This window comes from Sorex araneus, chromosome 4, assembly GCF_027595985.1.
Source record: "Sorex araneus isolate mSorAra2 chromosome 4, mSorAra2.pri, whole genome shotgun sequence".
NCBI classification, from domain to species: Eukaryota; Metazoa; Chordata; class Mammalia; order Eulipotyphla; family Soricidae; genus Sorex; species Sorex araneus.
The window spans coordinates 99,971,468-99,987,423 of record NC_073305.1 but is presented as its reverse complement, the minus strand read 5'-3'; the positions used below and the strand labels follow the sequence as shown (position 1 = coordinate 99,987,423).

Below are 15,956 nucleotides of genomic sequence, written 5' to 3'. Positions count from 1 at the left end.
CTCAGTTGTCAAGGAGGACTGACTGGGTGGGAAAGGAGTTCACCGAAGAGAGAATTCCCTGAACTTCACAGACTATGTGGGTGGGGCGGCAGGTTCCCATCACAAAATCCCAACTAGTGCCGTCACACTAGAGTCTACTTCCACTGGAGGGGTTAAGGTCCCTTCAAACAGAAAAGTCCCACCACGACTTCCCTGGCTGGGCGGGAGGCATCAAACCATCCTCCGGGTCAGCCCTTCAGGAGAGTGGAGTGGGGTTGGGGCCCCGCCCCAGGGAATACATCCCTGCCTGGCGTCCCTGAAGGGGGGCCTGATGTCAACACCGAGATCCTTGTGTCGTTCAGAGGAGAAAACTGGGAACGCAAAATCAAAACCCAAACCCAAACATTTCACGACATCTTAGGTGGACTCGAGGAAGAAACTCACCTCTCTGTCCCTGTGGGACTCTTACGGGTCTCATGTGTGGACGTCAGAGCCTCTGAGAGGGGAGTGCAAAGCTGATCCCAAATGATCACTGATTCTTTCTCTCCTCAGAGGCAGAACAGAGCTAGGAAAAAAACGAGGGCCTCAATCCTGAGAGGTGAGTGCTGCCTTTAGCAGCTGAGCTCTCCCCGAGTGACCACTCCCTCCTTTCCCTGCAGTGCTGGGCCCATGGTCCCTCGGGGTGACCGGGTGACCGTGGCTTCCGCAGAGCCTCCCTGGAAGCAGGTCCCTCAGAGGAGCCGCCGAGAAGGCTGCCACAGTTGAGACATTGTCCTCTCTTGGTCTGCCAGGCTTGGAAATGAAGCAGGGAGGGGTCAGACAAAGGGTGCTTGCACTTCTCACTGTGGGAGACAGTGAGAGACAGGGCTGGTGTCTCTGAGTGTTGGTGGGGATCAGAATCCCCGGGGAGGGAACTGCGGCCTTGGAGCCTCCAGGCAGACGATGGCTCTGAAAGGCTCTGAAGGAAGCAACAGGCCTCAGAGCGTCTTTGGCCGTTTGCTGCTCCTTGTTGGCTGCTGAGGGTCCCAGAGAAGAACGTGCCCAGCTGCCCTCCATGGGCCCTGTGTCTGTGCCAGTGTGTGACCTTCACTCATAGAAGCTGCTCTCCCGTGTCCCTAGGTGAGAGGTACCACTTCAGCTTGGCGGACCTGCAGCAAATACAAACTATCCGGGACTTGCAAAGGTACGTGTGCGCCCTCCTTGGAGATCCGGTGTCACAGGGCGGCTTCAGGGCTGTCTGGGGAGGGGAGCCAGAGGAACAGGGGTGAGAGGAAGGCCTTGAGGGGGGTGTAGAGAGAGCTGGGAGCCATGGGAGTGAAACCAGGGTAGGGACTGGCTTCAGAGCCTCCCCCAGGTTACTGACTCCAGACCCTCCTCTGCCCGCTCCTGGCCCTATCTTCCCTTCCCTGCCCTCAGCAACCCCTTGGATGCATACAAGAATGACCCGCGTCGGGACCACCTGCTGTGCATCAGCCCATCCTGCAGGGTCTGCAGGAAGAAGGCCATCTCGTCTCCTCCGGACCGTGTTGCTCCCTCTGGTTCTCCTCCACAGTCCAAGTTTACGATGATCCATCCAGCCACTGTCGCCCCTGCGGCCCGTCCAGGCAAGCCAGCGTGTGCTCCCCTCCAGTGCACTGTCCCCTCTGCTCGCTCCGGGAGGCCAGCGCTGACCCCACATAGTGCTGGAGTGGACATGGAGAAGGAGCCCGGTGTCTCACAGGGACGGAGGCAGCAGGGCAGGGGCGGGAAGCCGGGCAAGTCCATGGCCATGGCTGCAGAGACCTCCCAGACCACGGCCCCTCCCTTGGGTGCCCTGCACGGTCCTCGTCTGCCCTCTCCCTGCCACTCAGAGGCCAGGCCCATCAACTGCAAGCCACATCTGAAGCCTCAGACCCTCAGCCCGTCTCCCCAAGTAGTGGACACCAAGCACACTCAGGCTGGTCCCCGCCGCCGCCGCCTTTTCCTAAACTTCCGTTGGAAGGTCAGGAAGCCCCGGTGCTTAGTCCAAAGGGGACAGGCGTCCAGAGGGCGCCCAGGCTGTCTCCTGAGAGCCCTGAGCTGCTGTGTGCCCTGCCTACGTGGAGAGAACGACTCGTGAAAAGGGGCTGACAGTGAATGCTTCCAAGGACAAGCCCCCTCCCTCCAGGGGAGCCACCCCTCCCCCTCCACCATCCTCATGGGGCGCCAGGGTCCCCCCAGACACCTCCCGCTGACACCAGCTCCTCCCCACTCGAGGCATGAAGGCAGACCCTCAGCCCCACACTTCCCTGACTCTCACCATTAAATTCTTTGGAATCCCCAAGTGATGTCTGTCTGCTGTGTTTTAGCTTGAGCTGAGGGGCTGAGGGGGTTTGTTTAGCTCTGAACAAGGTACCCCGGAACTTGTGGGAACAGGAGGAACCACGTGCCACGTGCCCAGGTGTTCGCTGAGAGCAGCTGCAGGCCTTAGTGTTCCCGAGAATCAGAGCAGCCGACTCTCCCTCTCTGGAGGCTCGCTGGCCTTTCCAGGTATGGGGCTGAGGTCCCTGAACGAATCGAGGACCCAACGGCTCTCCTAAAAGCAACCGGGAGAAGGAGAGTCATCCTCGGTATTTAGAGACCAGTGATTAGGGGGTCCCACCCAGGTGAAGCCTAAATGCAAGGGGTGGGAACATCTGGCACCTTCCTGGGACCCTGACCTGTTTGGGGAAGGGACCATGATGTGTTTGGGGCGGGGACCCAGACCTGCTCTGGACGGAACCTCACATGATTGGGGTGGGACCCTGACCTGGTTTGGAGGGACCCTGACCCGGTTTGGAGGGACCCTGACTTGGCTTGGAGGACCCTGACCTGGTTGGGGAGGGACCCTGACCTGTTGTGGAGGATGACCTCGTCTGGATGACCCTGACCTGGAGGGACCCTGACCTGGGGAGACCTGGCCGGCTTCCGATTGCGGACCCTTACCTAGCTGGAGCAGAGGCAAGCATCAGCTGAGCTGCCACCTCGACACTGGCAACGTCCTTTCAACTTGACCCTGAGATCGCCCCACTGGAAATGCCCCTAGCAATTGGTTTCCTTCTCCACATCTGGTTCCCAGGTTTCTCGGGGGTTGGTTATTTTCAGGACAGAAGCATTTAGCTGAGCAGTAGGAGAGGTGACCGGGCAGCCGCCTCTCCTGGGGTGAGATCAGCTGGGAGAAAGGGCATGCTTCCAGGGGTGCATGGGACAGTGAGAAAACTGGGCAGGGGGAAAGAAGGGCCTTGTGGTGGGACAGAAGTTTCTAGAAACACGGAGAGTTTGGCCTGGAGCGTCAGCCTAGCAGTCTCTTATACAAGGAATTCATGGCTCCATGGTGAGATGCAACCTTCACAAACTTTCTTCTCCAGAAACATTCTGGGATCAATCTATTAGCAAGTGTTCAATAACAAACTATTAAGTTATTGTGTGCCTACGAGGGGGGCGAGCTTAGGGGATTGTTGGGAAAATTGGGAAGGTGTGATGGTTGTGGGATTGGTGTTGGAATACTGGATGTGTAACAAATCATCCTGAACTACTTTGTAAACCACGGTGTTTATACAAAGTGAAGGGGAGATTAAGATCAATGAAAATGATTTTTAAAAAGGGAAAGGTTTCTACCTGCTTCCTCCCCGTCCCGTGGTGCCCACAGGCCCACCAGGCGCCGCCACGCTGAGGCTCAAGGGAGCTCTGCACAGCCCCTGCTGTCCTAGGTCTGAGGGGGTGTGAGCAAGCAGCCAGAACTGCGGGGATGCTGTCAGGCTGGGCCTTCGCCTCTCTGTGCAATTTATCTAGGTCCTTTTTCTGAGTCCACACCTGCTGCACAGCATTCTTTCTCTTTTGTTAGTATTTTTGAAATTTGTTTTCTATGTACTTCCTATATTTCGTGGGGGATAATTGATGTACTCATGTGTGTACACATACGTGTTGATCTCTCAGTGTCTCTCTTTGGGCAAAAGATTTCATGAGTGGGTAATGAGGAATGTGCTAAGCATTTTATTTTTTATTAAGTTTAAAAAATTGTATGCCTCACCTGGCTGTCCTCATGACATGCTTGGTTCTGTGCTAACAACGACTCCTCGAGACCATAAGTGGTGCCAAGACCGAACCTGGGCTCACCATGTGCTGCCCTAGGCCCTTTATCTGGGTTATTTCTCAGGTCCCTAGTACTTTCTAGCTTTCAGCGGGGTTAAGGGACACAAAAAAAGAATCTCGAACCTGAGCAGCTTGCTGCAGAGACTCTCCAGACGCTAATTATCTAAAATTTTAGAATTTCAGGAGCACTGAGAGTGAGTATGGCCACACAACATCTTATGCTATTCATAACAAGCAGTACAAAATAAATTGTTTAGCATTGCCTTTGCCTTTTCAGCAGGCTTGAGTGGTGGCGGGAAAATTCCAAATAATAATGGTGGGACTGGTGTCGAAATACTGAATGTAACCAAACTAGAGAGTATTGTGGAAATTGTCTGCCACACAGGCAAAGAAATTGTTGGGATGCGGGGTTTGGGGTGGTAGCGAGGGGGAGGTGGGGCAGGGATACTGGATCATTGGTGGTGGAGAATGTGCACCGGTGAAGAGGTGGGTGTTTGATCACTGTATGACGGAAACTCAAACATGAAATCTTTGTTTGTAACTATCTCATGGTGAATCAATTTAAAAAAAAAAGAGCTGTACTAACAGGTATTGAGGTGAACCTGACTTTATGATAAAAACCATTTATCTCATATTTCAAAACCTTTGTGCTAGGCACTACCCACAGGCCTGAGAATCCACCATGGCCATCACAGGGGCTCCTGCTAGCGGACAGAAAAGGCAATTGAGAAAATTCAAAATGAGGGAAGTCTGAAGGAGAATCCTCAATACTGGATTTCCAGTCTCTCAACATTCCACTGACTGATGCTCGTGTCTGTGACCCTTAGAAGTGTGTGCCCAAATAGATTCCACAGGTTAGAAGATGATTACAGCGTTTCCTAGGCTCTTTTCTCAACACGTGTCTTGAAAAGAATGTGTTGTCTCCCAATGTAGGTAGTACCTTCAAGCGCCTTACATGCATGCCACCTGGGTAAACAGTGGCACCAAAAAACGAATTGATGGGGATATGTGGAAGAAAAAGGAATTGAGGAGAATTTTAGGTTTGCTGGCTAGAGGTGGTTTCTTTTGATCGATAAGAAACATCCCATTTTGTGTGTGTGTATGTGTGTCTGTGTGTGTGTGTGTGCCTTTAAAAAGCTAAACTTGAAGTGCCTGGTTCATTTGAGTGGTGTGGGCTAGATGTGATCCTTGGGTGCCTCTCCTAACTTGCTGCTGAGGTTGGTTCCTGGTTCCTGGTGATGCTTGGTGGACCATGTGGTGATGGACTAGAACCTGGCATCTGTCAGAGCACATGCTCAGCCCACTGTGCTCTCTTCCTGTTCATCTTCAGATTTGGATATAAGTTTTGTTGGAATAACACAGATTTTCTTGTATTATTCTGAAGCTTCCGGAAATACAGCCAAAGCCACAGCCTGGGTCTTCTGTCTACTTCCGGAGGCTCAGTCACCAAGGACACCCCAAATGGAGCCACCAGCCCCAGGAAAAGTACACTGCCCCTGGCACCGCTCCCCCTCCCATAGTAGGGCTTCAACTCGGAAAGGCTTCGGGGGGCATTCCCGCTGGTCAGGAGGGGCAATGGGGCCCTAAGCCAAGCTGAAGGGGCTTAGCCACGACAAAAACACAAACACACACATATTTGCACAGCAGGGTGGAAAACACCATTGGAATCTTTATGGGCCCTGGGTGGGGCGGGCGGCTGGTGTGGGATGGGGCGCCTGCGGGGAGGACCAGGAGAAGCAGGCACAGCTCTTGGGGAGACGTGGCCAGCTGAGGCGGCCAGAACATGTCAGTGGCGAGTCTTGTGCAGGGAGGTCACAGATTGTGAGGCCGCGCGTGCCCCCGAGCCTAGCCCCCACAGCCCTGCTCCCCCTTCTCACCTTGGTGTCCCTGGGTGGGTATCTGGCCCTAATGGCCTCGTCATCCCTCAGGGGCCTCACCAGGCAGGAGCAGCGGTGGGAGAAGGTCTCGAAGCTCTTCTTGCCGTGGTAGGAGCCCACGCCACTGTTCCCTGGGGGGAGGAGCCGGCTCAGGCCCGTCTCCAGTCGCCAGAACAGGGAGTCAGCCCTGCCAATCCCACTGGGCCTCTCTAAGCAGGCCTGGTGCCCCGGGGACCCTGTGCATTCCAGCACTCAAGGGACTTGTGTCTGGTGGGTGTGCCCACAGTGAGCGGGAACCCATGACCCCTGCTGAATTCACTGGGTGGGTGTGCCCTGACCTCGGTAGGGGGCTGTTGGGCGCTAGGTCCTGCCCCAAAATCACCCACGCCCCCAAAGGGCAGAGAGTGCACAGCCATGTGGACGATGACATCATTGGCTGTCACCCCACCACTTGAAGTTTCTGCAATCATCTTCTTAATCACCTGCAACACCAAACCAGCCCCAGCCTCAGCCCAGCTCAGGGATCCTCCAGCCTCCCCCCTCCCCAGGTGCCTCCTTCAGCCACCAGGACCCCCACTCTCCCCACAGGGCACATCTTGGCAGGAACCCATAAGAGCAAAGCTGTCTCGGCTGACCCTGACCCCAGTATCACCGGTCCCCTGCTCAGGGAGGCGCTTGCAGAGACACAGAGAAAGGGGCTCAGGAAAATGAAGTGACCTGGCCAGGTCGCCTGGCCTGCCGGAATCCCTGCATGCAGCCCCGGGCTCAGCTCTCCGCGTGCGCTGTGCTACCTGGTCCTTGTTGGAGAACACGTGGAGTGCCAGAGGCTTCTCGCGCTGCTTGATGAACTGGATGGCTTCATCCAGGCTGCACACGTGCACGATGGGCAGCAGGGGCCCGAAGATTTCCTCCTGCATCACCGGGGACTGCGGGTCCACGTTGGAGAGGATGGTGGGCACCGAGGCAGGAAACAGTCAGAGCCCATGGGCACGGGAGCCCTGCCCGCCAGGCCCCTCCAGCTCCTTCACAGGTGGTTTGGGGACCGTCAGCCTACTGGGGGCTGCGGGGAGCCCAGGAGCCTTATCCATTTTTTATTTCACTTTTTTCTTTTGATTTGGGGTCACTCCAGGCGGTGCTCTGGGGACCACATGGGATGCCTGGGATGGAACCCCATTCGGTCGTGTGCAATGCCAGCTTCCTACCCTATGTGCTATGGCTTCAGCCCTGGATCTTTATCTTGGGGATAGACACTCCTCTGAGGGACACCAGAGCCCCTGCCAGCGTGCCTCATTCTCGTCAGTACTTCGAGGCCCGGTGGGGTGTGGGAAGTGATCCTCAGGCCTGACACTGACCCACACTTTCTGCTCTCACAGCTGGACTATGCCACTGTGCAGAGGAGGTGGGTTTGATTTGGCTTGTGTTTGGGGAGACTTGGAGGTCAGGGGTCATTCCTTGGTAGCACTGAGGGGGTGGGGAGATGCTGCCGATCTCTCTGCTTTGAGGAGGGGTCTGCTTAGGGGTTGGCAGGGCACTTAGCTGAGTTCAGCCCCGCCCACAGGTAGCGCCAGAAGAAGATTTCTCCCTGTCACCATGCCCGCTGGCCACCACTCTGGGAGTGGGCGAGACCTGCTGAAGGGCACGGCAGGTACCTATGTACCGGGTGGCCGTGTTGCCAGTGCCCCTGTGGACGACCTTCTGGCCCTGCAGCAACCCCATCACCCTCTGGAAGTGCCGGGAACTGACGATTCGCCCGTAGTCACGGGACTTCTGGGGGTCTTCCCCGTAGAACTCCTGTGGGAGAGGAGTGGCCTCAGGAGCGCTCTGGGGTCCATGCGGTGGCCCCCAGCGTAGGGCCCAGTGCAGGAAAATTGGCGCCACGGGGCCCTGACGACTGGGCCTGTGGGCTGTGGTGTGAGGGGGCGCTTTTGTGTGGCTGAAACATCAGGTTAAAACGTCCAGTTCACAGTGGACTCAGTTTTGCAGAAATGGGAGGGAGATGGCAGTGTTTTAGCTGAGCCTTTCTTGGGGGTGGGAGTCCCCAGGTCTCTGCTTTTTGTTTTTGAATCCTTCTGCAGAGCCCTCCAACAGACTTGCATTCCTTCTCTGATCAGAAACATGAGCCAACGTTTGCTGAAGTCCCGAGCTCTGCATAAAGCCACCCTGCTTCCTCTCTGCAGCCCCTCTCTTCCCACCGGGGACCCACGTGCACCTTCAGGGACTTTTTGATCTTCTCCACAATCTGGCTCTCGATGGAAGGGTCAAAGAGGATGTAGTCAGGGGCTGTTGGATATCATTGGCTTGTCCTTTCTCCCCTTGCCACTAGGTGCTTAGGTATATCAGTCACGCCCATCAAAGTGCTCCCCAGTGACTCCCATTCCTTTGTTTATCTGTAACCACTTCTACCAGTTTATCTGCTCTTCCTCTAATCAAACTCTGTTAATTGGTAACATCAGAGCTTCCTAGGACACTGAATATTATAGCATTGCCTTTCTCTCCTCTTTATGCCTTTTGAATAATTTACTTTAAAGCTATGTCTTTTTTGTATAGACACAAGAAGACAATATTATGTTTTTATAAATTAAGACTTAATTGGCCTCGAATATTATTCCCTCCCAGGCATCTGCTTTCTCCACTTAAGCCTCAGTTGCCCTCAGTTCCGAGCACCCCAAAAACAGGGTCCCGACGAGGGACAGGAAGGATCGAGGGCAAGCGGTGAGTTATGTGCTACTCTGGCATCGAGATGGGCCTGGCCAAAGTGTCTAATTCTTAACTATAAGTTAAGAGCTTGATCATAGACAAATGCTGTCATGATCCAAAAGTAATGATGAGACTGGGACCCTGCTGGAGATAGGAAAGACTGTTCTGTCCTGAGCACTGTAGTCTGAAATTGAGATGGCCCCAGGAGAGCAATTCTGTAAGCTTTAATGCATCTCTTATTGTGTCCATACAAAATGATTAATATTATGAATTCTTATATGTTTGCTGGCTGAGGAGAAGAGAAACACATTCATGGGACTCCGCCCTTGTGTGGATCCTCCTGCTGAAAGAGAATTAAGTCCTAGGAGAAGCATCCCCTGAGGGAAAGGAACCTTACCCTATTGCTGACCACACCTATGTGTATGCCCCAAACCCCTCACGCTGTGGAGATTTAACTAGGCTGTAAGAGTTGGTTGGGGGCCAGATCCACAGATCGAGAGAGAGAATGAAGTAGGATGGGGGAGAAAGAAGCAGGAGGAGAATCAGAGGAGAATGTAGATGGAAATGAAATAAACCGATCAAGAAACCACTTTGGCCTTCTTCCTTCCATCGCCTGCCTCGCCACCCGCGAATTTCTTGTTATTTTTGTGTTTTACACAAGGGGCCACGCAGGTCTGGCCGCTGTTCATGTACTTTCCCCAGGCGATGCGTCTGTGTAGAGCCCAGGGTGAATTTTTTCCTCGCAGACCCCTGGGGCCGCGTGCTGCAGGGGGCGCGGGGGAAGTGGAAGACAGCAGCTGGGCACTCTCTGACAGCAGCTCCCCAGATGTTCTGCTCAGATCCAAACCAGATTCATGCCCGGAACGTGTGATCAGGGGAGGGGCCAGCGTGCCCAGTGCCCCTATTTCATCCATGACTGGGGGGATTTGGGGGGACTGAAGGGGTTGCCTGGCGTGAGCATTCTCTGGCCTCTCTCTTCAAGTCCTTGACTCTGCAGGACCAGCACCGCCTCGGTGGGGAAGGCGGCCCTGCCCCTCAGGCATGTACTTGGTAGGGGGGACGCAGGGGGGGAGATCTATGAGATGCTGCTCTGGGGGCAGAGAGGTGATAGTGGGTAGGGCACTTGGCTTGCAAGGGGCTGAGCCAGGTTTGAGCCCCAGCACCCCTTATGGCCCCCTGAGCACTCCAGCCGTTATCCCTGAGTGCAGAACCAGGAGTACGCCCTGAGCACAGCCGGGCGTGGCCCCAAAATAAAACCAAGAAGAAATGCTCTGAGCTGCCTGGACCTCGACTATGAACACGGCCGCACTCACCGTGCACAGCCGCCGCCCGCTCTCCTGCAGGCCACGTCCAGGTCACAGTCCTTGTCCACGTAGCAGGGACTCTTGCCCCCCAGCTCCAGCGTGACGAGGGTCAGGTGCTTAGCCGCAGCGGTCATGACGATCTTCCCCACACCCGTGCTCCCCATGTAGAAAATGTGGTGGAATCTCTCCTTGAGAACCTCCTTGGTCTCGGGGATGCCGCCGTTGAGCACTGGGTACAGATCCTTCCCATCCAAGGAGGAAGTGGGACTCTGAGAAGGCTGAAGCCCCCTGAGACCTCTGTCTGGGCAGCCCAGCTCAAGTCTAAGCCTGGGCTCTCATGCAGGACAGAGCCACTGTCCCCACCCCAGCGCTGCTGGCCCTGGCTGGAAGAATCCCTGTTGTGCAGCCCTCCCCTCCCGGGCTCAGAGACTCACCTAGTCCAGGTACTGAGGGATGATGGTGGCTATCAACTGTGCCATGTTCCCACTCAGCTCTGAGGGCTTGAGGACCAGGGCATTTCCTGCAGAGCACACAGACTCGCGTGACACCAGGGCAGTGGAAACAGAAGGCATAACGAGCCATGTGCACACTAGCCCAGAGGTGGGGGAAGAGGGGAGGAAATATAGGGAAGACCACGGGCCTGGCTGGGGGCAGAACTCGGCCCAGCTGCTAAGGAAGCAGCATCCCTCTTAGCCCAACGCAGCCCAGCCCCAAGGGCAGAGGGAGCAGGGGCCTCAGTCACGGCTCTGACGCACAAGCTCCCTGCGCCTCCTGCACCAGGAGACCTGGCTGTGCAGATTAGATATGAGGCTGCTGCAGAGATGGGCTCCGTGCCCCTTTCCTCGCAGGCCGAGCCCCACGGCTCTCCTCCACCGAGGGCCACAGAGCCTGTTACCTGCAGCAAGGGCGCCCACCATGGGCTGGAGGACGAGGTTGAAGGGGTAGTTCCAGGTGCCAATGATGAGAGCCACACCCAGGGGCTCTGAGTGGATGTAGGATTCATCCTTCTGAGTCTGGGGGGTCTTTTCCACAGGCTCCTCAGCCGCCCACTCAGGGAGCTTCTTGATCATGTACTTGGGCTCCTCCAGCACGTACAGCACCTCCTCATAGTAGGCCGTCCACTCATTCTGGGCGGGAGAGCAGGTGAGGGGGTCCCTTCTCCAGTCCTGACCCCTACTGGGCTGCTCGCCTCTCCTAGCCTCGCCCTCCCATCTACAAAATGAGAGCCTGGCCCTTGGCTCACAGGGCTGCTCTGTGGTTGAGAGGGACAAAACCCAACAAGCTCGCCAAGGGGGTGGAGGCCATTCTTCATGGGACCTCCAGGTCAGAAGAGGCAGGGGGAGGCACTGGTAGGACTGACCAATACACAGTGTGTTGTGTGGGGGGGACGTCGGGGGAGAAGCCTCTGAGAGCGCATTTGTGTGCTGGGGGCCCAGGTGGGACATGCCAAATTTGAGTTACCAGAGAGTATCTTGAATTTGAGGGTCTGTGAATAATTTGAGGGTCTGTAGTGTATGAGGCCAGTGTGAGTGTGTGTGTGTGGGGGGGTGTCTGCACATGTGAGCATGTATGTTGTACACATGTGTATGACTTAGAGTGTGTGTGAGCACATATGTGTGTACATGTGTGTGCGCATGCATGTGGGTGAGTCTGCACATGTGTGTAATAGAAGGTTGTATGCACGTGTGTGCATGCGTGTGGCAGGGTTGGGGGTACTGTCGGGAACACCGATTATAGACTAAAATGAGACTGAGCCCATGATGGACCCCTAAGGCCCCCTGAAGAAGTGGGTAGAGAGGAGAAGAGGAGCGAATCCAGACCCTCAGTGCAGTGGGGACAGAGCAGGGGGCCCTGGGGAGGGGGGAGTGCAGAGCACAGGCACGACAGAGCTGCTGGTGGGCTCAGAGAAGCCAGCTGGAAGCCGTGAGACAACAGAGAGGGCTTTTTCCTGGTCTGTGTTTTGATTGAAGGTGAGCAAACACAAGGGGAGATGGCTCAAAGCGCTGGAGTGCGTGATTTGCACCTGGAGCCCCGGGTTTATCTCTGGCATCACAGCCTCACATGGTCCCCTGAGCACTAGCACGTGAGATCCCCCCCAAACTAAAAAGAAAAATTTAAAGAGCAGTCCCAAGAGACATTAAAAAAAAAAACAGCAAAGGATGGCAGAGGATGGCTTCCAATGCCGCTCTGCACACCCAGGGCAGCAAGGGTCAGGGAAAGGGCCAGAGGACTTGGGGAGGTAAGAAGGGAGGGAGAAGCTGGTTTTGCTTAGGGCCAGGGACAGACAGTGGGGGATAGGAAACCAGCAGAGTCCCAACCGGGCTCACGGTGCCCCACCCACAGAGGAGAAACAAGGACCCCTGGCATTTGGGGTGTCGGGGGCACGGATAGTTGAGCAGTGCGGAGAGAGCGGGGAAGAAAGGCAGACTGGAGAAGGGGGCTCAGCCTTGCTGCTCAGGGTTCCCCACGCTGGCGGTCCGGCGGGGCTTCCCGCTCTGTGCCATGGGGAAGGGGAACGGGCGCCGCAGACGGGAGGCGAGCACACAGCCCCTGCTCTGTCCCCTCGCGTCCTCGCACGGGCGCGAACCCGCGGGGCACCTTGTTCAGGTCCGCGTGCAGCGGGTCCGCCATGTCCTTCTCCTGCTCCCTGATCATGCGGGACAGCGCCTCCAGCGGCAGGGTGCGGAACTGCAGGGGGCGTGTGTTACTGGAGTTGTGGCATGTGTTACTGGGCGTGTGTTACTGGGCGTGGCACCTCATCTAGATCCCACAAGGGTAGGAGTGATCTTTGAGCACAGAGTCAGTAGTAAATTCTGAGCACTTCTGAGCATGGCCTCTAAGCTCCCCAAAAATTAGAATAAAAATGGTAATATTGCATCATTTATCTATGAATATCTTAAAATTTAGTTTCCACTTTCCTATCAATTTCTGTACAAATGCAAAAGTAGTGGAACATAAGTTCTATTTCAAATAATTATTTTCCCAAATATTTTCTTAAATTATTACATTTTTTTCTTTCAAAAAGTTTATTTCAGAAAGTTAAGAATCTGAAAAGGCTTCACAAGAACAATGTTTCTTCTTTCATTAAGAACCAATAACAAAATGTGCTCTGTAGTACTAATAAGGATAATTGGAATGGTAATTATTCCAGTGATTTTTTAAAATTTAAATTGTCACTTCACTGCATATGTTATTAGAATGCCTGCCAATCTCTCTTCAAAGATGTCAAAGTCAATGGCAAATAAAAATACCTTATGAGTTGATTTGAGAAGTTATATATTTCAAAATAACACGTGATCCTATTCATATAAGCTATAATTTCATTTATGAATTTTATATTTCAAGCTATTTTCAAAACATATTAATTAAAAACCATTAATTACACATTAAAAAATTCTTCTAGTGATATTTTAATTATATATTCCTGTTTCCACAATGGAACTTAAATCAATTTTAATTCTAACAGGTTCAGAATATGAGTTTCAAGCAAAAGCAAGATACACAAAATGTTTTATTAACATTCCCCAGTAGAAAATTTTCAGTAAAAAATAAAATAATGAAACTAAAATGGAAAAACTTTGAATAGAGCCAAAGTTTTCACAGGCAAAAAAATTTCAAAACAACACATTTAGGTTAGTTATTCTAATTGTTTGTTAGTGTTTCTCAGGTCACTTCAACTTTCTCGGTTCTAGCCCTCCCTGAACAATTCATGGAGATTGAAAGGAACACTGCTGCAGGTACACAATCAACTAAAAGAAACACAAAAATTCAACAAGAATTTCAAATACTCTACTACTTTTGAAGATGCTTCCAAAAACGAAAGAGCACCACCTAGTGAATGCCTCATGGAATCTTTCTTTCCTACCAGTCATTAGTGACACACCATTTTATGGAGTACCTATTATCCACAATTTACCAGATATAAACCTCACTCAAGTTACTCATGCTAACATTTTAGCAGAAGCCTTCCCACTGTCCCAGCCCTTACACTTGCTGTGTCATGTCAAAAAATTCATGCCACATCTTCACACCTGCAGAAATTCTACTCATTCTTCCAGACACAGTTGCAATACTCTCCTCAATAAGTTTTTTCTACATGTACTCTTCACCAGATACATTCTGTAGGCTCTGTTGTTTTATCACATCACTGTTATATTCCTCTCATGTGTATGTCTAACTCCATATCCTATTCCAATTTTGAAAATATCAAAAGATCTCACTTGACTCCAATCTTAAGGGCAAAAGGAAAAAATATACCATTTGGTAAATATCAATTTACAAAAATGGCTATATGTCTATTATATTAATCTTTATCCTGCTCAAGTAATCTAGAGCAGAGGTTTCCAACAATTTTAACACCTGTTGATTGGTGAAATAAGAGCAATATTTTACAGACCAGTAAGAAACTTAAACTTATAAGAAGAATATTTACAATCAATATTATCACATTTTTAAAAACATGTTTAATACCCTGTATTAAGAAGCAACTTTTACCAGAACTGGCAGAGAATTTTTGTGGAACTATGATCGGAAAAACCCACTGTTGTATATTTTGGAGTATGTTTTAAATTATCCAGACTATTTATGGCTCTTTTTGTTGGATTTTTTATTTGGTAATAAACTAATTGACTCTAATGAAAGATATTTATCCTCAACAGATTTCTTTACTTCTAGATAAAAATGCTCTACTTACTATAAACTTTTGCTCACTTCATAGGACTAAAAGGAGACTCACAAGGTATTCAAGAAATGTTTATCAATAAGTTGATTGGTTTTGTTCAGAACTTTATTAATGTAAAGTTATGTTAGGAAAAGAAGCTCAGGAGAAACCTTTGTGAGAAGCTACATACAAATTCTCTATGCCACTGTTTGACATAATGCATAGAAAGTTCGGGGTGAGACGGAAGAACAAGAAAAGGGAAGTCATTCAAATAGAACTTTATAAAACCTGGGACCAGAGAAAACACAGGTAGGAGGTTGAAGTCCTGTGCTATCAAAAGAGCCACAAATACAGTCTCAAGGAATTTGATTACTGTGAGGACAGGGCATGGGTGTTCCCTAAGAGCCAAGCATGAAGGGTGAAGTGCAATCCTAAAATGAAAGCCCACCCAGGAATAGTAGAGCTAAGGACCAGGAGGTTTACTCCATGGCTTGGAAGCTGGCCTCAAATGCTGGTTGGGAAAAAGGCAGCTCAGCTAGAGAAGGGAAAACCAAGAGAAGGGTGTTTGGAGGACCCATTTGGGTTGGGAATTGCATGCTGAATGTAGACTATAGATTGAACACAATGGCCATTCAATGACTCTATTGCAAACTACAACACTCAAAAGGAAAGAGAACAAAAGGCAATGCCCTGCCACAGAGGTGGGGTGAGGGGGGTTTGGAGGGGTGGGAGGGCACTAGGATCATTGGTGGTGGAAAATGGAAACTGGTGGAGGGATGGGGACTTGATCATTGTATGACTGAAATGCAAGCACGAAATTTTGTAGTATGTAACTACCTCACGGTGATTCACTAATAAAAAAAAAAAAATGAAAGCCCCTTCCTCAGTAGGAGGGAACACCAAGTAAGATGTTAACTTTCTTAGATAAGAAGAAAAGTGTCTTTCTTTTGTAAAAAAAGTTATTGTAGCTTAGGTAGCATGTTTGAATAGTATGAATATTATAGTCTTGATGACATTACTGATGTCGGTGGGCCCCACGGGTGACTTACATGAAGTGGGGAAGAGAAAGATGGTCACTTTCTCTCCAACCGCCTCAAACACCCGGGACCCAGGGTTACTGGGTTCTTGTATCGCTCGCGGAAAAGAATTTCAGGAGTAGACAAGCAGTGAAGTAGCAAATTTTATTTAGAGGGTCTTAGGGAAGGAGGAAGGGATAAGTGGAAAAGAAAAAACCAGTAGGAGTAACGCACTCAAGAAAGAACACGGGCTCCTCCGAAGATGGACAGAGCTCTACACACATCCTAGCACTGGACACGAAAACATGAAAGTACACATCTCAAGGGGGGGAGA

At 51.8% G+C, this 15,956-nt stretch overlaps 1 protein-coding gene across 1 annotated transcript; it reads right to left on the bottom strand.

Annotated features, from left to right (window-relative positions):
- Positions 1-1,143: 1,143 nt before the first annotated feature.
- On the bottom strand, positions 1,144-12,643 carry LOC101545465 (aldehyde dehydrogenase, dimeric NADP-preferring-like). Its single transcript, XM_055136698.1, is given in 11 exon segments — positions 1,144-1,208; positions 5,960-6,076; positions 6,328-6,427; positions 6,737-6,904; positions 7,596-7,736; positions 8,155-8,225; positions 9,301-9,353; positions 9,956-10,188; positions 10,381-10,466; positions 10,842-11,073; positions 12,545-12,643. Coding segments are annotated over 11 exon segments (1,323 nt in total). The 5' UTR covers positions 12,602-12,643.
- Between the last annotated feature and the right edge of the window lie 3,313 nt (positions 12,644-15,956).